Source organism: Pogona vitticeps, chromosome 3 (assembly GCF_051106095.1).
Source record: "Pogona vitticeps strain Pit_001003342236 chromosome 3, PviZW2.1, whole genome shotgun sequence".
Lineage (NCBI taxonomy): Eukaryota > Metazoa > Chordata > Lepidosauria > Squamata > Agamidae > Pogona > Pogona vitticeps.
In genome coordinates, this window is record NC_135785.1 from 231,665,503 (window position 1) to 231,687,622 (window position 22,120).

Here is a 22,120-nt window from a genome sequence, read left to right on the forward strand (position 1 = left end):
TAACCAAATCAGACATCTCAAGGAATAGCTGCAGTTGGAGCACCAGTTTTAACAAGGCAAATGCACTCCTGGCTGCTGCTGAAACCTAGGCATCCGAGATCAGGAATGAATATAGGAGTACACCCAAGTTGCAAACCTGAGTTTATTTATTGTTGATCTCCATAAAGTTTTCTGAAAGTTCATTCATGTGGTATACTATTTTATCTGTCTACAAAGAGACCCTATTGAGTTCAGTGGAACTTTGAGGGAAGTAGCTATAGAATTGTAGCTTAAGATTCTTAGCATCCACATAGCTGATGAGTACATTTAATACATTATGGTCTGATGAAAATTGAAGCTGCTGATCTCAGGGGGATTAATGTCATTTAGCAGGACTAAATCTGGAACCCATCCCAGCTCCAGCCCCCAGTTATGGCTTCTAAAATGTTCTCTTCTCTTGAGCAATAAGTGGAACAAGAGGAAAAGTACAGTACTATGTTTGTTTTTGTCATACTTTTTAAAATTATAAACTTACATTGTTATGGGTTGTGGAATTGTTCCAGCCTTTGTTTTATTCTTGGTCCACACTCTTGTTCTTTCATTTTAATTAACAGAAATAGCAGTCTTTAAATAATTATTTTCTATCCCCTAATTATGTTAAACTGTTTGTACATGGGCCCGGTGTGTATACTTTGGAAATATATTTCGGATCACTATTCTGCAATATAAATTCCAGGTGAATTGCGGCTGATCCAGGTAGGCACTCCAGTGGAAGAAAAAGCTTTAAAAACCCTGTTGGGGCAGTTTGGATTAGGGAGCTTGCAATTAGAGATGGGGGTATTCCCCATTGTATGCATATGAATATCCCAGGGCAGCTGGACTTTACGAGGGTCTGGCGCCTGGGGCCAGACCATCCACTCATGCATCTGGCAGAGGCAGCAGCTTCACTCATCCTTCCAATCACTCTCGGAGCACCGCTCTCTTCCTGCTCGGCTAGCCACTTCAGGCAGGGGGAGGGAGGACAAGTCTCCTTGCACAGCTGCCAAGTGGTTAGCCAAGTAAGAAGAGAGTGAGGCACTGGGAGTGATTTGAAGGATGAGCGAGACTGGCGCTGCTGCCAGATGCCTGAGTGGACGGTCCAGTCCCAGGGGCTGGACCCTCGTTAAGTCCAGCTGTGCAGGGATAGTCATATTCAAATACAAATACTTCCCCTTCTGTACTTGCCATGATTCTAGAGCAGTGGTTCACAATCTTGGGTCCCCAGATGTTCTTGAAATACAACGCCTAGAAATCCTGGCCAGCAGAATTGGGGACACAAGGTTGGGAACCAATGTTGTAGAGTAAAACAGAAGCATGGAAGAAAAAGACAATGCACTTAAAGGTCATGCCTTTAAAGTAATGTCTTCTTTGCCTTAAGATGAGGTAGAAGCATCTGGTCTTGCAGTTATCCCAAGACACAGCTGAAAATCTTTTGAGCAAGATTGGTCAGAATTATGGTTTGGGATAAACCACATGGAATCAAGCCACTCCACAGTGTTTCTGCCTTGAACCCTACAAAATATATAGGAAGGGGTATGGATGGAGTTCAGAGGGAGTGCAAGTTGCCACATGGATTAAAAAAATATTCTACAAGACCCTTCTGAATGAGTCTGTTTCTCTGATTCTTCTGCCTGTCTCCTGAGGCAGGATATATTGCAATCTACAGTTTGAACTCATAGCTAATCTTGAAATGCTTGGGGAAGCTTAGTTCTGGTCTTTTTCTTAAGGATAAGAAATAGATAAGAGACTGTTTTCAATGTAAGTCATGAGTAAGAATCCACAAAGAGTAGAAATGAAATGGAAACAGGGCAAAAAAAGAGTCCATGAGAACTCAAGGCATTGTTCTCTCTATTTACACATACAGGTATATGTTTTTGTGACTGGTGCATAATTCCAGCTATCTCTGCTGTTCTGTTTTCTTCCTATTCCTTATTCCTTTTGTAAACAGAGCATGCCAAATCCAGCTTCACTGCTGGCTGTGCTCCACGTGTTTGTTTTTTGTACACGTGCTGTTCTTGCCAATTCTGTAGGTCTTTGGCTATGAGTAGGGCTAAGGCAGGATGGAGGGGTGGCAGAGAGAAACAGGAGCAGACTGCTGCTTTACAAACTGATATTTGTTTAAAGCTTAAAGGCTGCTTGGGAGAACTTTTAGAGTGAGAAAAAAGTGGTGGGGACGGAATGGGGAAATGGAGAATGTAAACTGTGTCAAGGAAAGTAAAGTTTCCAGCTGGACTTGCTCATGCTGCCTGTGTAAAAAGCAAAGAGAAGACAAGCGCTTTTTATGATGTTGCTTCACAAACCTGTTGAAACAAAAGGGGGACCTCCAATAAAATGTATTCTAGCTCTGCTTTTATTCAAATTATGATGGCTTCCTATTCTTTTCTTCCTCTGTCTCCTATTTTCTGTGTCTGGTTTTTGGCATTCACTGACTACTGAGCATGCTCAGTGTTCAGTAGCCAGGTGTTTTGTGTGAGTTTGCCTCCATGGGGGTTTTAAAGTTTTTGTTCCTCTGTGAATCTCAGGATTCCTTCAAGTGAGTTTATTCCCCACTATTGCCAGTTCCAGTGGTCCATTTTGGCACCATTTCTGCAACCCCCAGGTGATTATCCAAATACAGTAACAGAGCTAATTGGTTTTTAGAGGCAGTATATCAGGGATTCTGAATGGACTACTCTGCCAATCATCCATGAGCATGATTTTATCCAGGTGCTTGCCCTGAGTGCATGTGCACATGGATATCCACAGCCCACCATTCTGGATCATTTGAAAAGGGCCATGCATGTTTCCTATGTCTCCTTTATCCCTCACTCTTACCTAAATATCAGTTACTTAAGCACGGCACACACTGATGAAGCGTACTGGAAGAATCTCCATCTGTGAAAAAACACCACAACTGTACTGCCAGAACTCATTTTAAGGTCATTATCTGGAAGTTATGCCTCCCCTCTTTAAGAAGGCCATGAATGGGATTCTGACAAATTGCGTTCTTAAAATGAATGAAAGCAAAGAAGCCACTGGGGTATACAAAAAGAGGGGAAAATAACAGATACAAAATTGAAAACATTTCACACTTCTTGAGGAGGAGTTAAAGCAATAAAGGTGACTAGAACTGCCATTTGTATTGCACGTGTATTAGCAACATAAATGTTCCAAACTGGCTGTATTACACAATTTTAAATTAAAGTAAAAAAACAGAATTGGGAAAGGAGTACGACAAGGCTGTATATTGTCCCCCTGCTTATTCAACTTATATGCAGAATACATCATGCGGAAAGCTGGACTGGAGGAATCCCAATCCAGAATTAAGATTGCCGGAAGAAATATCAACAATCTCCAGTATGCAGATGATACCACTCTGATGGCAAAAAGTGAAGAGGAATTAAAGGACCTCTTAATGAGGGTGAAAGAGGAGAGTGCAAAAAATAGCCTGAAACTAAACATCAAAAAAACGAAGATCATGGCCACAGGCCCCATCACCTCCTGGGAAATAGAAGGGGAAGATATGGAGGCAGTGACAGATTTTACCTCCTTGGGCTCCTTGATCACTGCAGATGGTGACAGCAGCCACAAAATTAAAAGATGCCTGCTTCTTGGGAGGAAAGCGATGACAAACTGAGACAGCATCTTAAAAAGCAGAGACATCACCTTGCCAACAAAGGTCCGCATAGTCAAAGCTATGGTTTTTCCAGTAGTGATGTATGGAAGTGAGACCATAAAGAAAGCTGACCACCGAAGAAATTATGGTTTTGAATTGTGGTGCTGGAAGAGACTCTTGAGAGTCCCGTGTACTGCAAAGAGAACAAACTTATCCATTCTGAAGGAAATCAACCCTGAGTGCTCACTGGAAGGACAGATCCTGAAGCTGAGGCTCCAATACTTTGGCTATCTCATGAGAAGAGAAGACTCCCTGGAAAAGACCCTGATGTTGGGAAAATGCGAAGGCAAGAGGAGAAGGGGATGGCAGAGGATGAGATGGTTGGACAGTGTCATCGAAGCTACCAGAATGAATTTGACACAACTCCGGGAGGCAGTGGAAGACTGGAGGGCCTGGTGTGCTCCGGTCCATGCTGTCACAAAGAGTTAGACACGACTTAACAACTAAACGACACAACTAATTCAGTGTCTTAATGTGTATATGGTACAACTCAGCCCATAGTAGGTTTACCCAATGGGATGTAAGTTCTGCTGTGCTTGCTCTCTAGTAAGTGTTCTTAGGATTGTATCTTTCATTGAGAATAGTAGGGTTTTTTTTAAAAAAAGAAGCACTTTATATTAACACATACAGAACAGTAAAAAATCTGCACACAAATACATAGATCAAAATACATAGAGTGTATCGTTCAAGTACATATATCCCCACTTGCTGTGCTTACTGACAGACAATAGTTCACTTGTAGAACATGCAAAACCTGTTAGATTCAATTTCTAGTAAAAAAAAAGGTCAGACAATTTGAAAAGACTCCTGCTGGAGCATCTGAACTGCTGCTTGTCAGTATAGATAATATTAGGTTATACAGATAAATATGGTATAGTGGGTAAAGTGTCAGACTATCATTCAAGAGATTGGTGTTTAAATCATCACTTGATCATTGACTGTAGGTGGTAGCAATGGTAAATGACTCCTGAACTGTCCACATACCTCAAAAAACACTTGGGATTGCTGTACGTTGAAATATACTTGACAGCACTTAACATACTACTTAAAGCACATAACACAAAGACAAATAATCAGACCTGTCATAAACAGTTGTCAACTAGGAAATTAAATAATTTTGTGAATGTTTAACTAAAAATGAAGCTTGATATAATCCTATCAATCTAGTTCTAGTAGAAATTTCCACATAGCCAGAAGTGAAACTAAAAGGTAGACATTATGCCTTTACGTTTACAGTCAATTTACACTGTGTTTGGTTGTTGACCTCACATCATGTATGATTACTTGGTCCATATGTACTCATCAGTTCCTTAGGCTTAGATGAAAATAAATTGATTGCCTTGTGCAATGTAAGATGCAAAGGATGCAAATGTTTCACTTTTCCACTAGGGGTCCTGTGTGAAACAGTTCCCCTCCTTAAGTGTGAAAAGGCTTAAAGTCCTCATTAATTCTTTTATTTTATTTGTTGGCAACTGTTTCAAAAATATGAGTTAAATCAAAAGTCAGTAAATATTTTTATTTCTCTTTTACGTACTGAAAAAGACTTCACAGTCTCTTCATGCTTTATTCCCATTTGAATGCTCAACTTAGATTAATAAACAAATATGATTAAAAGATAACCCTAACCCCATGATATATAGTATTAAGAACTGCATGACAGCAGGGCATCTTCTTGAGTTTATCACCCTTCATATAAATGTTCTGTCTGGAGTTACTGAGTATATGAACATTAGTTTGAAGTGGAAAGAGAAAGAATCACTGGAGAAGAATTCCAGTTGCAGATTTCTCAAGTAGTGATGTGTCAGTGTCTGACAGTGGCTGGACAGTGTCTGCGAAGCAACCAACATGAAATTGACACAACTACGGGAGGCAGTGGAAGATAGGAGGGCCTGGCATGCTCTGGTCCATGGGGTCACGAGGAGTCGGGCACGACTAAACGACTAGACAACGACAAGTAGTGAGGAATTGTGGCAGGAAGTGCTTGGTTGCAGATAGCATTATTAATAGCAAAAACATTTGGCATTTTATTACAAATCCAGTTTTGGTTAAAGACTCCCATTCCACCACTCCTGTGCAGTTTCAGTATAGAGAGAAACAAATTTAGTCATCTGCAGTTCTGAGTTTGTTTGCAAAAACTGTTTCTTAAAGTTTCCTGCATCTGAAGAGATGGGCTTATTCATATTCCTGCCAAGTAGTGGGAGGGTTTTACAATCTACAGGTTTATGTCATTAAGTCAGGGTGCGGTAGGACCAATTAAAAAAAAATCCTTCCTATTTTGCTGGATATTACAGACAACTGGTTTGCTTTATGGTCTCGTGGCTACATTTCATATTCTGCAGCTCAGTAAATTATGGTCACCCATGAGTTCTCTCTATGCAGAGTATCTTTAAAGCCTGCCAAACGCCTGTGTCAAAGGCAGGCAAGGATGCTTGTGGAGAGAAGGATTCCTGCCACCTCTGCAGTCTGGATGCAGGTATTGACATAAAGAGTAGGCATTGCCTGCATCTTGACAGCTGGCCCAGGGCATGCTTATTAGTTGCTCCTTTACTGGCCACTCCACTTCCTCTTCTTCCCAGCCATCTTTCTTCCCTCTACAGGCACCAAACTTTGTCCCTTAACGGAGCCCCAGCCTCTCCAGATTAGAGCTCTCCAGGGACCTTGTCTTTTGAAAAGGATAAAGAAAGAAAATGGGGAGGGGGGAGAAAAAGAAAGAGAGGGAACAGAAGAATGAAAACAGACCCAAGGGGCAATAGTCCCTCAAGCCATCTCACTGCATTACAATGAATATGGACTCTATTAAGCTCCGTTCTGCCTGTTAGCGTTTCCCAGGGCAACACAGCTCCCATATGGCAAGCATGCAGCAGATTAGGGTAGGCCTCTAGGCCTCATTGAAGACCTGAGGCTTGACTGGCAGTTGAACTCCCTCCCCCCTTCTCCTCACACTTGACACTGCCTGTGTTTATCTAAAGCAGGGTTGGGGGGGGTGCATGGGGAAGGTTATTGTCCGGGGCAGTGAGAGATAGGCGAAGGGAATAACTGAGCCAAGCTAGGAAGGGAGAAGGAATATGGGAGGCAGTGGGGTTGGCGGGCTAAAGGAAGGAAAGAGGGAGGTGAGCTGGAGCAAAAGGAGATAGGAAAGGGAGAAGGCTAGAAGGGGGAGGGCAAGCACTTCATAAATATTCAGGAAGGATATTGAATAGGGAGAGGAGAAATAAAGCAGATGGAATTCATGTTAAAGAACAGCCACAATTGCCCTCCAAAAACAAGAAAAGAAAAGCGAACTGCTTTAAAGGAGCATAGGGAACGCGTTTATCCAATTAGCAGGGTTGTCAAATTGAATTTATAAAGAATTGAAGGAGGGAGAGGAGTGAAAATTAAGTGTGTGGGGTTGTGGGGGCTGCAATATATAGAAGAATGGGAGTGCGTCCCCCCTTCCCACTCTGGTAAGAAGATCTTATCCTTTATAGGGCTGTGGCAGCTTCCATAGTGTGTGGGAGGCAAGCAGTGTATAAGAGGTAAACTCAACATCCCATTTCACTGTGTTAATTCCCTCTTCTGATGGAAAGATAGAATAAGGTAGCATGGAATGCAATAGAAGAATACCAGCATTGCTTTTGGTTAAGAACTCTGTAGCTAAAGGGAATGTGGAACTAAGGTAGTAAATCTGTGCTAGTTGGCCAGCAGTAGCCTACATCATTTGCAAGGTACAGTAGTTTATTCTCAATTGTAAAAAGCCAGAATTTATGTGCTGCTAGAATCTAAGTTCTTATTTTCAGCAGTGTTCACATGAACTAAATCAAAATGGTTAGGAATACTTATTGCAGCTTTCCCCAACTTGGAAAACCCGGCTATATTGAGCTATAGCACTTGTAATGTCCTCCGCCATCCCCATTAGCTGTAGTACAATATATTTTAGAGAATTCTAGATTGAAGAAAGTGTATGTAGTGGGTTGCATTTGACTGCAGGACAAGAATAGTAAAGTTTGCTGTTGCACAGGTAAAATTCCAGCTAATTTAGAAAACTTCTTAGCTCTTCCAGGTTAGGATGAGCAAATGGATTGGTAGTTGCTTTCACAGCCAAGAGAATCTTCTGAGCATCATATCCTGGCTGCATGTAACTCATCAACCCCACCTCTTCTTCCCCTTCTAATGTCCCTCCCACTGCTGAAATTGCCGCCACAGTACTGAATGAGGCAGCCACTTAAAGGAGAACCTTTCTTCTCTGCTCCTCAAAAATACTCCTCCTGTGAGTGGCAGAAATCATAGCAATTCTGTCAAACATCTGTTGTGGGTGCAATTCCTTGTGCTTCTTATTTCCTACAGAATCACTGGGATTTCTATGACAGGGAAGTTGGCACTTTTTCTGACTGTGTGTTAATGGAAGTAGTGTGTGGAAGGTGCAACTCTCAAAAAGTTTAGGGGGAATGCACCTTTCCAACTCCATGAATTTGTCTAACCATCTGCAAGACCATAATTTATTATAATAATAAATCCTTGAGCTAATATTCTGTCCTTCTTCACTCATGCAGCCCTAAAAGTGGATTGGGAGGATTTTCATTAGCCACAGTGTAACATGTCACTTGAATCCTAAATTGTAGTTAATATTTGTTTGTTTGTTTATATTTATATTCAAAATATTTTTACCCCGCCTTTCTCTTTGCAAAGGACCAAAAGCAGCTTAGATCATAAAATACAATATTTAAAGCAACAGCAAGTATACAAATACAAAAAGAGTCAAACAAATACCATAACATAATATAAAACATGTAAAACTCAATTCAGGCAACCAGGTACTCAGGGAAATCTTCCCTGAACAGAAAGGTCTTTACTTTTTTACAAAAGGACAGCAAAGGTGGTGCAAACTAGCCTCCTGTGGGAGGGAATTCCAAAGTCTGGGAGCAGCAACAGAGAACGCCCTATCCCATGTACCTGTGAAGGTGGTGGGAGGGAGAGAAAGATGATCTTAACACTCAAGCAGGCTCATAAAGGGTGATGTAGTCCTTGAGATAGCTTGGGCCCAAGCTGTTTAGGGCTTTATAGATTAGAACAAATACTTATTCAGCCTGGAAATGGATCAGCAACCAGTGAGCTGCTTTAACGGAGGGTGTGTGTGTTACATGAGCCTGTGTTCAGCCCCAGTCAGCAATGTGGCTTCTGCATTTTAGACCTGCTGAAGATTCCTGATGCTTTCCATAGGCGGCCCCGTGTAGAGTATGTTACAGTAATGCAGCAAGAATACAAAGAAGATGTGTCACCATGGTCAGATCAAAACAGGCACAGCAGGCACATTAATTTTAATTGTGCAAAGGCACTCCTGGCTACTGTCGAAATCTGGTTTAAAGGCACATTTTAAAGTTGGGTTGTTACAAACAAATTGTATTTCAGATTCACTACAGTTTGTTGGGTTTTCCCAAAAGAAAGAAGTGATGGTTGAGGAAAAATTGAAGTAAAAGCTTCCAAACTCCTCTTGTATCCATGCCAGGTGAACACGGATAGACTGCCTTATACTGTGTCAGACCCATCTCATTCACTATCAATAAACAACTGAGCTTAGCACAGTATTCTTTCCTAATCCTGCTTGGACATGCAGAGAAGTGGAGTTTGGCATAGCTCATGTATGCTTTAGTATGACATCTGAACACAGTATGTGAGAAGGAACTGGTTAAATGCTGCTCCTTGTTGTCAAGGAAATACTTATTGTATCTTGTGAACATAAATTTTATGAGTTGGAACTATGATATATATTTGTTTTAGTGGAAAAACCAAACCAAATTCAAAATTCGAAACTTACTAGGTCTCATTGGACAGAGAATAACTTAAATATTGATAAGCTAATTGAGTTGGAAGGGGCCTATAAGGCCATCAAGTTCAAGGCTTAGTGTAGGAATCCAAATCAAATTATATCTCACAGATGGTTATCCAATTTTCTCTTGAATGCCTCCAGCACTGGAGCACTCACCACCTGCTGAGGTAGTTGGTCCCAGTCTTGTACTGCTCTAACAGTTGGGAGTTTTTTGTGATATTCAGCCTAAGTCAGGCTTCCTGTAAATTGAGCGCATTATTAAGTGCCTTGCATTCTGGAATGATCAAGAACAGATCCTGCTCCTCCTCTGTATGACTACCTTTCAAGTATTTGAAAAGTGCTATTTTATCTTCCCTCAGTCTTCTTTTATCAAAGATGAACATGCCTAGTTCTTTCAGGCTTTTCTTCATATAGCTTGGTTTCCAGTTCTCTGATCATCCCTGTTGCTCTCTTCTGAACTTATTCCAGATTGTTGGCATCCTTCTTAAAGTATGGTGTCCAGAACTGGACACAGTACTCGAGATGAAGCCTATCCAGTGCCAAATAGAGGTGGACTAGTATCTCATAGGATTTGGACTAGACTTCTGTTAATGCAGTCTAAAATAGCACCTGCCTTTTTTGCAGCCATATTGCATTGTTGGCTCTTATTCAGCTTGTGATCTACAATTCCAAGATCCTTAACACTTGTAATATTACTGAGCCAACTTGTAACTATGTGTTTGTATTTTCCCCCTAGGTGTAGAACTTTGCATTTGTCTCTGTTAAATAGCATTCTGTTGTTTTCCGTCCAATGCTCAAGCCTATCGAGATTTTTTAATTTTGTTCCTGTCTTTCAAGGTACGTATTAGCTATTCCAGGAATTTTGGGACACCCACAAATTTGATAACCATTCCTCCCATGCCTGCCTCTAAGACATTAATAAAAAGGTTGAAGAGCACCAGTTCCAGGATTGAGCCTTGTGGCTCCTCTCCTCCCAGTTTGAGAAGGAGCCATTGATAAGCACTCTCTGAGTACAATTCTGTAACTCAGCTGTGTATCCTCCTGAAAGTTATTCTATCCAGCCCACACCTAGTCAGTTTGCTAATCAGAATATCATAGGGCACTTTGTCAAGGATTTGCTGAATCAAGATATGTTACATCTACAGCATTCCCTCCATCTATCAGGAGGTTACCCAGTCGGAAAATGAGATTAGTCTGGCAGGATTTGTTCTTGACAAATCCATGATGACTTCTAGTTATTACTGCATTGTTTTCAAGGTGCTTGCAGAGTGACTGCTTTATAATCTGTTCCAGAATTTTGCCTGGAATTGATGTCATGCATGTAGTTTCCTAGTTCCTCGTTTTTGCCCTTTTTGAAAATAGGAACAACAGTCATCCAGCATTTTATCCATCCTCCATGGTTTCAAGGAATAATGATAACAGATGACATATGTCTGAGTATACATGTGTGATTATATTATTGATGAGTTATCAACAGGTTAAATAATTTGTTGATTAATTTTCCTTTTGATGGACAAATTGATGAAATTAAATAAATTTGCAGATTATTAAAATCTCTGTAGGTGTTATCCTGAGAGATTAAAGGAGATGTAAATAGCTTTTGTATTCAGTTTCAAGTCTTGATTTTAAGGAGAAAAAATCCATTTGTAACATTTCTGCTTCATTCCATTTAAAGAAATAACACCCGAATAAAATAGCTTTGCCAGTCAAAATTTGCCCTCATGGACTGCTCAATGATGCTAAGAGATTTAATGTTTAGTACGTTTATAATTGTTAACTATTGTTTTCAGTTGTTAGGTATACCAGAAACTTTAGTATGAAGTGGGTTTGCAAACCAGAGTTTATTCTAATTGTGAAGTAGTGTGATGTCTGATTTGACAAACCATAGTTACAATGGTTATTCAGAACAAAATCAAAGTAGACTAATAGCTTGGAATCAGAGACCTCATTCACACAGTGGTATTATTTCTAGTTGTTCTAAAGCATTCCTGATGTTGTGGGTAGTTTGTTTTTAATTGATCATCAAATATTGTGGTTTAGATGTGTGAAGCAAAGCAAAGTGTGCTGCTTATATACCGCCCCATAATGCTTCAAGCACTCTCTGGGCGGTTTACAAATTAATTATGCAGGCTACACATTGCCCCCCAGCAAGCTGGGTACTCATTTTACCGACCTCGGAAGGATAGAAGGATGAGTCAACCTTGAGCCGGCTACCTGGGATTTGAACCCCACCACACATCCTGAATTGTCCCTCACCATTTTGCTCCTGGCTGTTATTTCTCTCTTTTGCTTGCTTTCTGCACCTGAACTCCACCGTGGTCCACACCCTTTCCCTTGTTTGACCTGCCCACCTTCAGTCCGTAACACATTCCCATTGCTGCATTATCCAAAAGCCTTCTAATCTCAACCTATCTATTACATTGCATCAAAATATTCCCATTTTATTTATTTTTTTAAATTTGCAGTTGATCAGTAGGTTTATGAGGCCTAGTAAGCAAGATAATTGCCACTGTCACCTCTTATTTGCCAAGTAATACTCTGTAACTAACTCTACACAGCTACGTATTTGTATTACACATGGAATGCTTTGTGCTGTATTAGAAGTGAAATGAATTTATTTATATCCATTTCTGTTACCTCTGTGATTGGAGAGAAGAGTTGGGAATTGCACATTATTTTGGATCCTTTCCCATCATCAATGGGAAGAGACAATTGCAAAGCATTTATTTATGTTGCAAAAATGAGAATTGAAAATCTGACATTTTGATATTATGAAATACTGGCCTTTACATTAGAAATTGCCTCTGTGCTTTAATGTAAAACATACTAAAAATGGGGGAAAAGGCAAAATGAAATGAGAGCTGTGTCCTGGTGCTGTTATAAGTCTGGAAGTCTTCCTGCTTCCAAACTAATATGGAGAATTGTAAGAAGGAAGGCAGAGGAAGGAAATTAGAGACACATTCCCAAGGATGTGGGAATGATGCTGAGCTGTGAAGGGTGAAAGCATCACCTTATGAAAAAGTACCACAGGTACAAAGTTGAAAATACCCAGTTTGCCTGGACATTTAGAAGCTCAGAACATGATTTGGGTTCTAGACTGTGGTTTGACAAGATATCTGAACTGAGCTTACTTATAGAAACACAATTTTATTTTGTAGTTTCTTACTTTTGAATACTCTTTCCTCCCCACCTCAATTGAGTATTTAGTAGTGATATCCAGAATGCTAAACTGAAGGGTTGTCCAGCTCATCTCTAAAGTTGAAACCTTGGACAAATTATTGTGTCAGTTTACCCTGATTTGAGATTGTTGTGTAGCCTCTTAAAACACTTTCCTAAAATGGATGGGCTTACAAAGTCAACACATAAATGAACCCTGTCTTCTAAACTGACTTCTTGTTTCTTGCAGATAATGGTTTTTGCAAAATATTAATTGCTTATCTTAATAAGCAATTGATTAGGAGAAGACTTGTTATTTTATAAAACTGGACAAACTATCCCATATAAACAAAATAATGAGAGACAACAAGATTCAGTAGAAAAGGGAAGCCTAAAAATGTTGGTTTATAGGTATAATATTACATTAGGATTTTAGAACAGTTTTTCAACACCACCTTTTTGTTTTAAAATTCAGCTTTCACATTTTGGCTTCTCTGATGCTCATTTTACAAGCTAGCCTGCTGCCTCAGAGTCCTCATAAATGTCACCAAAACAGAGAAGATAAATGGATGGCTTTACACGCCTGGCCTACAATTTTTCTGAGCAGCTTTTCTAGCATTTTTCACTCTCACAAACAGCTATAAAAGCACATGGCTAATTATGGTCATACTTTCTCTCAGCATTGTCTAAGATCAGGCATTTATGACCAAACCAAATGAAGCATAATTTCTGGCTCAGCTCTGCTTGGTCTTGTTTAAAATCCAGTCTGAAATATATTAGGTGGTGATGAGTGTAAGAAAGTTTCAAGGGCATACTGTATCAACAGCTTTCTTCTGATGGAGAAGTATCTTCAGTGTTGGGTAAACCAAGAACATAGTTCAGATTCCTAAAATAATAAAACATAGTTCAGATTCCTAAAATAATAAAAAGAAAAAGAAAAAAAACAGAATTTGACGAAGTTAGGCATACATTATTTGTCAGTTAGTGAAAACCTAGATTTGTTGTTAGGTTATTTTAATACTGTTATCTCCTTGCACATCCGTAGGTTATTTTAATACTGTTATCTCCTTGCACATCCGTAGGTTATTTTAATACTGTTATCTCCTTGCACATCCGTACCTTGCTGACCAGTGTTGCACACTACACTCCCTGTTTAATAGTTCAAAGAGTGAGGAACATGTTGGAAGTTAGTATCTGTTTTCCTTGGCCTTGGATTGCCTTACGGAGTTGCAGTTTCTAAATAAGTTGTCTGTTTCAGCAGGTGTAATTGAGTTTCTGTTGGTTTTTAAGGATCCACAGAACTGGATTGTTGTGTTATATATATCTGATTTTTTGTGTTATATATATCTGGGTTGTTGTGTTATATATCTCTCTGGATTTTTAAGGAACCACAGAACTGGGTTGCTGTGTTATATATATTGTGTTATGCCAGTTCTGTGGACACACACACACACACACTTTATATAATGGTATGAGGGAATGTCTGCAGCTATCACTAGGCAAGGATTAAAGTGCAGCAACTCTTGTTTGCTTTTGATGCAATATGATACAGTAGTATGTCCAATTCAGTGGGACTGACTCTGAAATGGGTTTGCATAGGATTGCAGGCCAAGTCACTCGGCTGTAATGCTTTGATGAGCCAATCTATTTGATTGAAGTCCTGGCAGTGCAGTTGCCCTTAGACAGGAAACCAGCTTACATCCATTCTGCTCTCACCCCTTCCAACTCCCGAGTTTCCATTTCAACTCTCTTTTCCCAAACACCTTTTCCCTGCCCCCATCCTCCTTCATCCTTTCCTCCCAGAGCAGTAAAGGGTATGCTCATGCCCAGCAGCTGAAACAAGGGCTGGTTTTCATTTAGAGCCCTCCTATAAATTTCAGATGGTGTGGTAGTAACAAGAATTACTTGGCTGGCCTTTATTTAAGCAGCAGGGGGGTGAGCTGCAGGCAGCATTTCCTCAATAAAACCTTCAACTTCTAATCAACAAACACCTCTATTGGCGCTCACGTTAAAATCATAGGACACCATCTTTCTTTGTCTCTTTCCCCCTTCCCTCATCTTGATCCCAGCAACACCCCTTTGAATATCATGGGGAACAGTCAACTTTGGTGTTAACTTTTACACCCAGAGGATCTATCCACCTCTCCTTAACCTGCTAATAGCTTGGTCCTTTGATTCACTGAAAGTGGTTTACATGCGCTCAATCCACTAACAGGAAATTTGTTGTTCTAACCTGACACGAAATAATTTGTCTTTTTAAAAAAGTTCTTTTTAATGTTTCCCCAGTAGAGTTGCTGACCTTTTGCAGAAAGACAGAAGCGCAGACTGTCACTGGTCAATCCAAGCAAAGCTAACCATGTGAGGGCCCATTGATTTGGAGAACAGTTAAACATATGCTTAAAGCTCTTCCATTACAGTCAATGGCACTTAAACACGCTTAGTCTGTCTATTCCTATATCACATTTGGGCACTCTTTGAATATCTTTTCGAAGTGAAAGTGTAAATTCACATGAAATGAAATATTACACTGATGTTAGTTGGATAGTACAATCTTAAGAGTCCTGTCTCATCCTGTTTATGAATGTGGCTCCAAAAACTATAAGCAAATAATAATTTCCCTCACTTTTCTGGGAATATGCATTCAGTGGGTGCTGCCATGAAGCAGAAATAAACACAATGATGAAGTTGGAAAAAAAACACTAAAAATCGGCAGAATAGTATCTATAGCCGCTTTTCCGGAAAAATATCTAATTTCGGGAAATGTTGAAGTCTGAGGTGTTAGCTGCCTCTTTGTTATAATGGTGAAACTGGCATTTCAGAGTTAAATGGTAACTTTTTTGTTCACAAAGTCATATGGATAAATAGCTCAGTTTTTAAGCGATCATAAAACCTTTTGGTTTTCTGCATATTTGCTTGCATATTTTTTCTCAAATATAAAGCAGTTAAACTATAGCAAGATGTCCTTCCACAGACATTCTATTATATAATCTTACTTTGCAGAGATTAATCCCAGCATCATCCCGAGATGTGCTCTAAGATCTTGAAATGCACTTAAAATAGTTATAAAAATATGGAGTAATACTTTCTAAAGTCCTAAATCTTTTGTTGAAGATGCATATCTGTAATAAGGTCAGTTTATATTCATATTGGATGTGGCCTTGGAAAAAAAAGGTTCGGTCATAGTTAAGATTATAGTCCCATGGACTCTTAATAGTAGTAACTTTATACCATCAATTGAATGTGGGTTTCTAGGTATAGAGCACTGAGAAGGCTTTTACCATTCCCTTCCTCTCAGACCTTGTAGTTTGCTCAAGACCACACAGGCTGACTCTTCTCCTACAAAGCCCAATGGGGAATCAAACTCCTGATGCTGGTTCTGCAGCCATGTGTTCCATCTCTGGAGATAATCCTCATTGAATGTATACATCAATACCTAATTGCATAAGCATGCCCAGGATGGCACTTTAATTTGTTGATCAGTTAACTAACTTGTCCCATTGATTTCGGTTTAACTCGTGTTCTTTTACGCTGCTCTAGATGTCTAGTCTACTGATTATATATTGGTTTGTTGTTACAAAAATAATGTTTGTTGCAGTGTGAGACCTGATGATGTGGTGTAGTGGAAAGAGTGTCTGGCTAGGACTCAGAAGACTTGGGTTTAAAATTCCTGCTTTACTGTGGGAACCCCACTTGGGGTTTAGCAATAGTGAACCACTCCTTGAATATCTCACATAAAAGCTGTACTAGGGTTGGCCTGACTTAGAAACTCACTTGATGGCACATAACAACAACACAGTATGTGAACTTAAAATACTAAATTAAGAACTTAAAGTCTTAAAATCAGGTGTATTCTTATATCACTCTTTTCTGTTATCTGATTAATTTCAAAGTAATTTTCTCTTGAAACCCCACTTTTACTATTTTTCTTTTTCTTTGGCAGAATATAATCTGTTTGTATGAAAAGAGCCCAAGAGCCAAGGAAATCTGTTCATTTGTCTTTCTGTTTTAATCAAAATATATTTCATAACTGTAACCAAGTAACAGAACTTGGCAAACAAAGTAATTGAGGTGCATTTGATTGGACTGTTCAGTCTCTCTATCTTTTTTTTATGTTCTGGAAATATATTCAGTAGCACATTTGTTTACTGGGGTGTTTCCTTTGTAAACGGAGGAGACAATAAGCTCTGAACCACTATATTTGTTTATATTTTGTTAGTTGCTTTCCTGATCATGTGAGGTCATCAAAATTTGAATACTAATTACCTATCCAAGATTTTTGTCCCATAAAATCATAGGGGATTTCTAGCTTCCTTATTTGCTTATATAATTCAGTGTGTGAAAACTGCAATAAAATGTTTCAGTGCAGAGTACTCTGTTTGGGGTGCTAGCCAGCCAGACTTTCCTGCCAATCTACCCACCAACTGCAATTAATATTAAGAGACACTTAAGGCAGCGAGATTTGCCTTGTAGCTTCTGCTTCCATTCTTGAAGATGGAGAAATCATTCTAAGAGTGCTGATATGGCTTAGTTTTGTCTCTTGACAAATCTATAGTTTGTTTTTCTTTTCTCTTCCCCTGCGATATAGGGTGCACCACAAAGTTGAATCTCCATCTTTAAACTACTCTGTGGCAGCTTATGGGAACTCCATTCAGTATCTTTTGCTCCAGACTTCTCTGCATGGGAAGACCATGATATCAGAGGAAAAGAGACCAATGACTGCTCTCACTTATTTGCTCTTGGCATCTGCTTGCTGCTCTGCAAATCTAGGTGAGTGTGTATAGCCTCTTCCATTCTGCCTTGAAACAGTTGTTTTTGTTGTTTTGAGGATCTGGATGTTGTTTATATTTCTTGACAGGATTTTATGTACAGTAATAGGATTATATGTATACAGTGGTGCCTTGCACAGCGAGGTTAATCCGTTCCGGATTAACCCTCGCTGTGTGAAAACATCGCTGAGTGGGGCAGAAAAGCCCATTGGAACGCATTAAACAGTGTTTAATGCGTTCCAATCGGCTGCTGTACTCACCATTCAGCGATGTTCCTCTATGGCCGGCAGCCATTTTTGCGCCCTCCCCTCGCTTAACGAGGGCGCGAAAACGCTGCGCACGGCCATTTTGCGGCTTCCGGCAGCCATTTTGTAGCTTCCGAACAGCTGATCGGCGGGGCGCAAAACGAAGGTCGGTAAGCGAACCGCTTACCGACCTTCACTCTGCGATTTTTTCCCTATTGAGGCACCGTTTTGCGATCGCATTTGCGATTGCAAAACCGGCCTAGTAGAGCGAATTCATCGCTCTACGAGGTGCCCGTTGTGCGAGGCACCACTGTATATTGTTGCATAGCACAAATGAGCTCAAAAGGACTAACAGTAAGTAAAAGAATGAAAATTATAGTGGTGTATAATACCATATTAACCACTATACAAATTTTTGAAGAAGAAAACAGAAACAGCTAAGTCTGTAAATTCATGAAGAACAACAAACAAGAGCAATCATATATAAAGCAGAAGTATGAAAAGAGTCTAACATTTACAATATTTCAGCTAAATTAAAATCTTTCAAACATTAAGAAAATAAAACCTTTAAAAGTTTAGCTGACAGGGGAGGCATATGAATTAGTCCGAACACTAGCATGAGGCATTGCCTTCCAAGTCATCATCTTCTGTAGCAGTACAGTGGTGCCTCAACTTACAAAATTAATCCGTATTGGAATGGTAGCTGTAACTCAAAATTTTTGTAAGTCGAAGCACCATTTTCCATAGGAATGCATTGAAAACTGCTTAATCCGTTCTGGCCGAAGGAAAAAAATACCCCCCCCCCCAAATAAAACAGTACAAGCCCCTGGGCCTGCAAAAAAACCCAAAAAACAAAAATAATGGTAAACATAACCCCACCAGCCCAATCTCACCTGCAAAACCCACAAAAACAGTTTTAAAAAAGCAAAAAGCAGCACTTTACCTCCACTGCCGCGACCGCTGCTGCCAGGAGGCCTCCCAGACTCCATCTGCCACTACCGGGCCAGGGCTCCAGCCACTGCTGCAGGGCCTGACCTCCACCACCGCTGCAGGACCAGGGCTCCAGGTGCCTCGGCGGAGGCTTCCCGGGCTTCCAAAGCTGCTCCAACCGCCGCGCCAGGTGCTGGCTTCCCATGCTTCTAAAGCACCGGCACCCGGCATGACGGTCGGGACGGCTTTGAAGCGTGGGAAGATGAAAGCTGCCCTGACCACTGCGCTAGGTGCTGGTTTCCTGTGCTTCCAAACAGAAGCTCTGATGGTCAGTCCCTAACAGCTGATTTCTGGATTTCTGGAGCAGATGCCACATAGAAAAAGCGGAGGGGGGGAGGATTGAGAGAGAGAGAGAGAGAGAGAGAGCTGCTGCCTCTCTGAAACTGTGGGCTGCTTGGCGGAATCTCGGTTCTGCGCTTCTCCCCACGCTCTTAAATTGAGATGGCACCAGCTGGCAGGTGGAGAAAAGCCCACATAGGGGGCGATGAGAGGAGGAGGAGGGGAGGAGGAAGATGTGCCCCCTCTAGGTTTTGCGGACATAAGAGGCAGCTTCCCCCTTTTGCCCGCGGATGAGTGAGGTGTCAGGGCTGGGAAAAGAAGCCACTGCGCGCCAGGGACTGGTGACTGCCTGGAAGGCCGCCCCAACCGCCATGCCGGGTGCTGGCTTCCCAGGCTTCCAAATCACCAGCACCCGGCGCAGCGGTTTGAATTTCCCGCCCTTTTCCCCTGTCCTTTTCTGTTCATAAGCTGAAGCTCCAGCCACAAGTCGAAGCAAAATTTTGCGGCTGGTGTTTTTCGTAAGTCGAAATTTTTGTAGTAGGGACGTGCATAAGTCGATGCACTACTGTATTTTCAGTACCCTCTAGTTGTGTGGCTACTTACCCCAGTGGTGGTTTGATCACTTGTGAGCCAAGTCATTATTGAATGAATTAAGATATTTGTTGCTTGTCTAGTATAAGTAGCAGCTGGCCCAGAGTGAGCAACCAGATTCAGAAGTAACACAAATGCCAAATAGACAAAATAGCAGATCATTTGCTCCCTTCCATCCGTAGTCTACTGTGGGTCTAATATCCTCCATTATGACCTCCTAATGAGTGTTGGAGCAGAATGCACCACTGCTTTGATCTAGCCAGGCACTTCTTACATTTTAATGTGTTCATAATTACTGCATACTCCAAGAAGCTACCATAAAGCTTCTTTCTCACTGTATGGAAACATCTGCATATGCATGAACCCTTTATTCCTCTCTCTTGAAATGGGAGTGACTGCCATGTATAAAGATGGCAGATGGGGACAAGACAAAGTAGAAGATGATGAACACAACTTACCTGTAAAGCCACATGACTGTAGTGTGGTGCCCTTCTTTTTATGGAGGGTAGTATATATCTCTAAGAAAAATATTAAATATTTTTTATTTGCCAACACTATCAAATGGTTTTAGACTTAGACCTCCAGGGGTTGTGTTATCCACATACTCTAGTTCTATTTTTATGGGATTTTGCTCCACACTGTCATGTGTGAGAGGCCTATAAAACAGAAGGTAGTTAGAATTTAAAATTTAGGTAGATAGAATTAGGTGAATTGAACAATACTTTTAGTAGAAGTGAATTATTCCTCTTATCAAACAAGTGTTAATGAAGACTTTTTTAAAAAAAAATCTGTCCTGTACAGGTGATTCTCTTCAAGTCACTGTTCAGCCTGCTTCTATTATCCAGAAGCATGGTGGCTTGGTGACTCTGAGATGTGTAGTTGAGCCTCTGAGAGTGAATGTTACCTGGAGACTGAATGGAATGGAGCTGCCTCCATCAGATGATGCTCTGGGGATCCATATTGATCAGAGACTGCTCATCATCACAGCATTGAACAACCACACCGTGGGACGATACCAGTGCATAGCCCGTGTATCTGAAGGTGTTATTGCCAGCGTACCAGCCATGGTGACATTAGCCAGTGAGTAGCTTTGCTTCTTTTCCTCAGAGTTCTACTTACCACTTCCCATCAGATCTGCAAGGAACCATTTATTCTCATATATACAAAATGGCAGTTATTTGAAGCTTGGACTTCTACTTCGCTGACATTCATGTCACAGCATATTATCTGCAGAGAAGATTATTAGTTTAACCAAGAAAACCCAAAAATGACATTTTGGGACTACAATTCCCAGTGTCTCCCAACCTGCATGGATATCTGGGCATTGTGGTCCAACAAAATATCTAAACTCCACTTTGATCACCAGACTCAGTCTGTAGTATACCTCTGTCTGAAACGAAGAATATAATTTACAGATTATCCAATTTCACGTCAGCATGTCCACAAAAGGGGAGCAAATAGTGTAATCAAACTGAAATACTGTACTGACAATAGATTAACTGGTAAGAGTTCTGTCAGTGTAAGCCCACAAGCTAAATACTGTTATTACTCATTGGACACAGCTGCCTTGTAACCTGTCTCAACTAGAAATAGGAAGGTTTTCCTTCTTCAGGGCACCACTGGGCATGGAGGGAATACAGAAAAGAGATAATGCTTGGAAGAATTAAAATTGCAAGGTGATACATTTGAGCAAAATGGGCTGGTTTTGTTTCAAAGCCAAGAACTATTGGCTTGTCATCAAGATATTAATCAGAAGTGAAATGTTTAGACTGGGCTGGGTTAGAAAAAGAGAAGCAGAATAGAATGCAACAGCGACTCCAAGGCTCTGTGGGAGGAGTCTGCCATTGGGTTGAAGCCTTTGGGGGATTTGGACTCAGCTCTACAGTTAGATTAGGTTTCGGAGAGTGCATTCCAGAGCAGAATGGAGGCTGTGTTTTGCTTGTGGGCTCATAGAGGAGGGGCGTGAAAAAGTGCATGGGATTACTCAAAACATGGTTTGCATTTGAGAGAGACTGGAAAAGTGCTGCTTGCTTTGCTTCTTAGCACGGTTGTTTTGCTTGTGGGCCTCCCTTGTGTTCTCTCAAATGTTTTTTATTTGGACAAAGCTGTCATTGTTTAGCCTACCTGGCTGATGGTTTTGCTGTCTAAGTTACCGACTAAAGGGAGATGCGCTTGTATTACAGAGCTTTTAAAAATTTCCCACTTGTCCTTAAGTATGGTTCTTGGAACTTTCTTGGTTTTGTTGCTGTGTAAGTTATCTTCTCAAATGTAATGAAAATAAATAAGTGAGTGATGAAGTGAAAGTAGCGTGAGAAAGTGAGATTTTATAAGTCTCAGAATATATATTTGAGGAGACTCTAAATCATCATAGTTTCCAAACTGTTGTAAATTGATAGGACGTGGGATGAGAACTAGTTAAGAAGGAAGTTATTTCATAGAATCTACAGTACAGCAGCCATCACTTGGGAAGAGCATTCATAAGAAATTAGTATTAAATTTTGTTGATTGCTGGCCTCAGTACGCTTAGAAGGAGTAGTTATATGTATGCGTTGGAGCTATATAGAACTTTGCTGTACTGTTCTTGTTGCTACGAAATTAAGTTAGAATCGACTTATAG

At 40.6% G+C, this 22,120-nt stretch overlaps 1 protein-coding gene across 2 annotated transcripts in view; it reads left to right on the forward strand.

The window, feature by feature from the left end:
• The window catches only part of BOC (BOC cell adhesion associated, oncogene regulated), an 87,534-nt gene that overhangs the window by 23,089 nt on the left and 42,325 nt on the right, over positions 1-22,120 (forward strand). For both annotated transcript variants that reach the window (XM_020784984.3, XM_020784985.3), the window contains exons 2-3: positions 17,218-17,399; positions 20,305-20,583. In XM_020784984.3, the coding sequence (XP_020640643.3) occupies positions 17,321-17,399; positions 20,305-20,583 (358 nt within the window). In that variant the 5' untranslated portion in view covers positions 17,218-17,320. The remainder of the gene's footprint in view (positions 1-17,217; positions 17,400-20,304; positions 20,584-22,120) is intronic.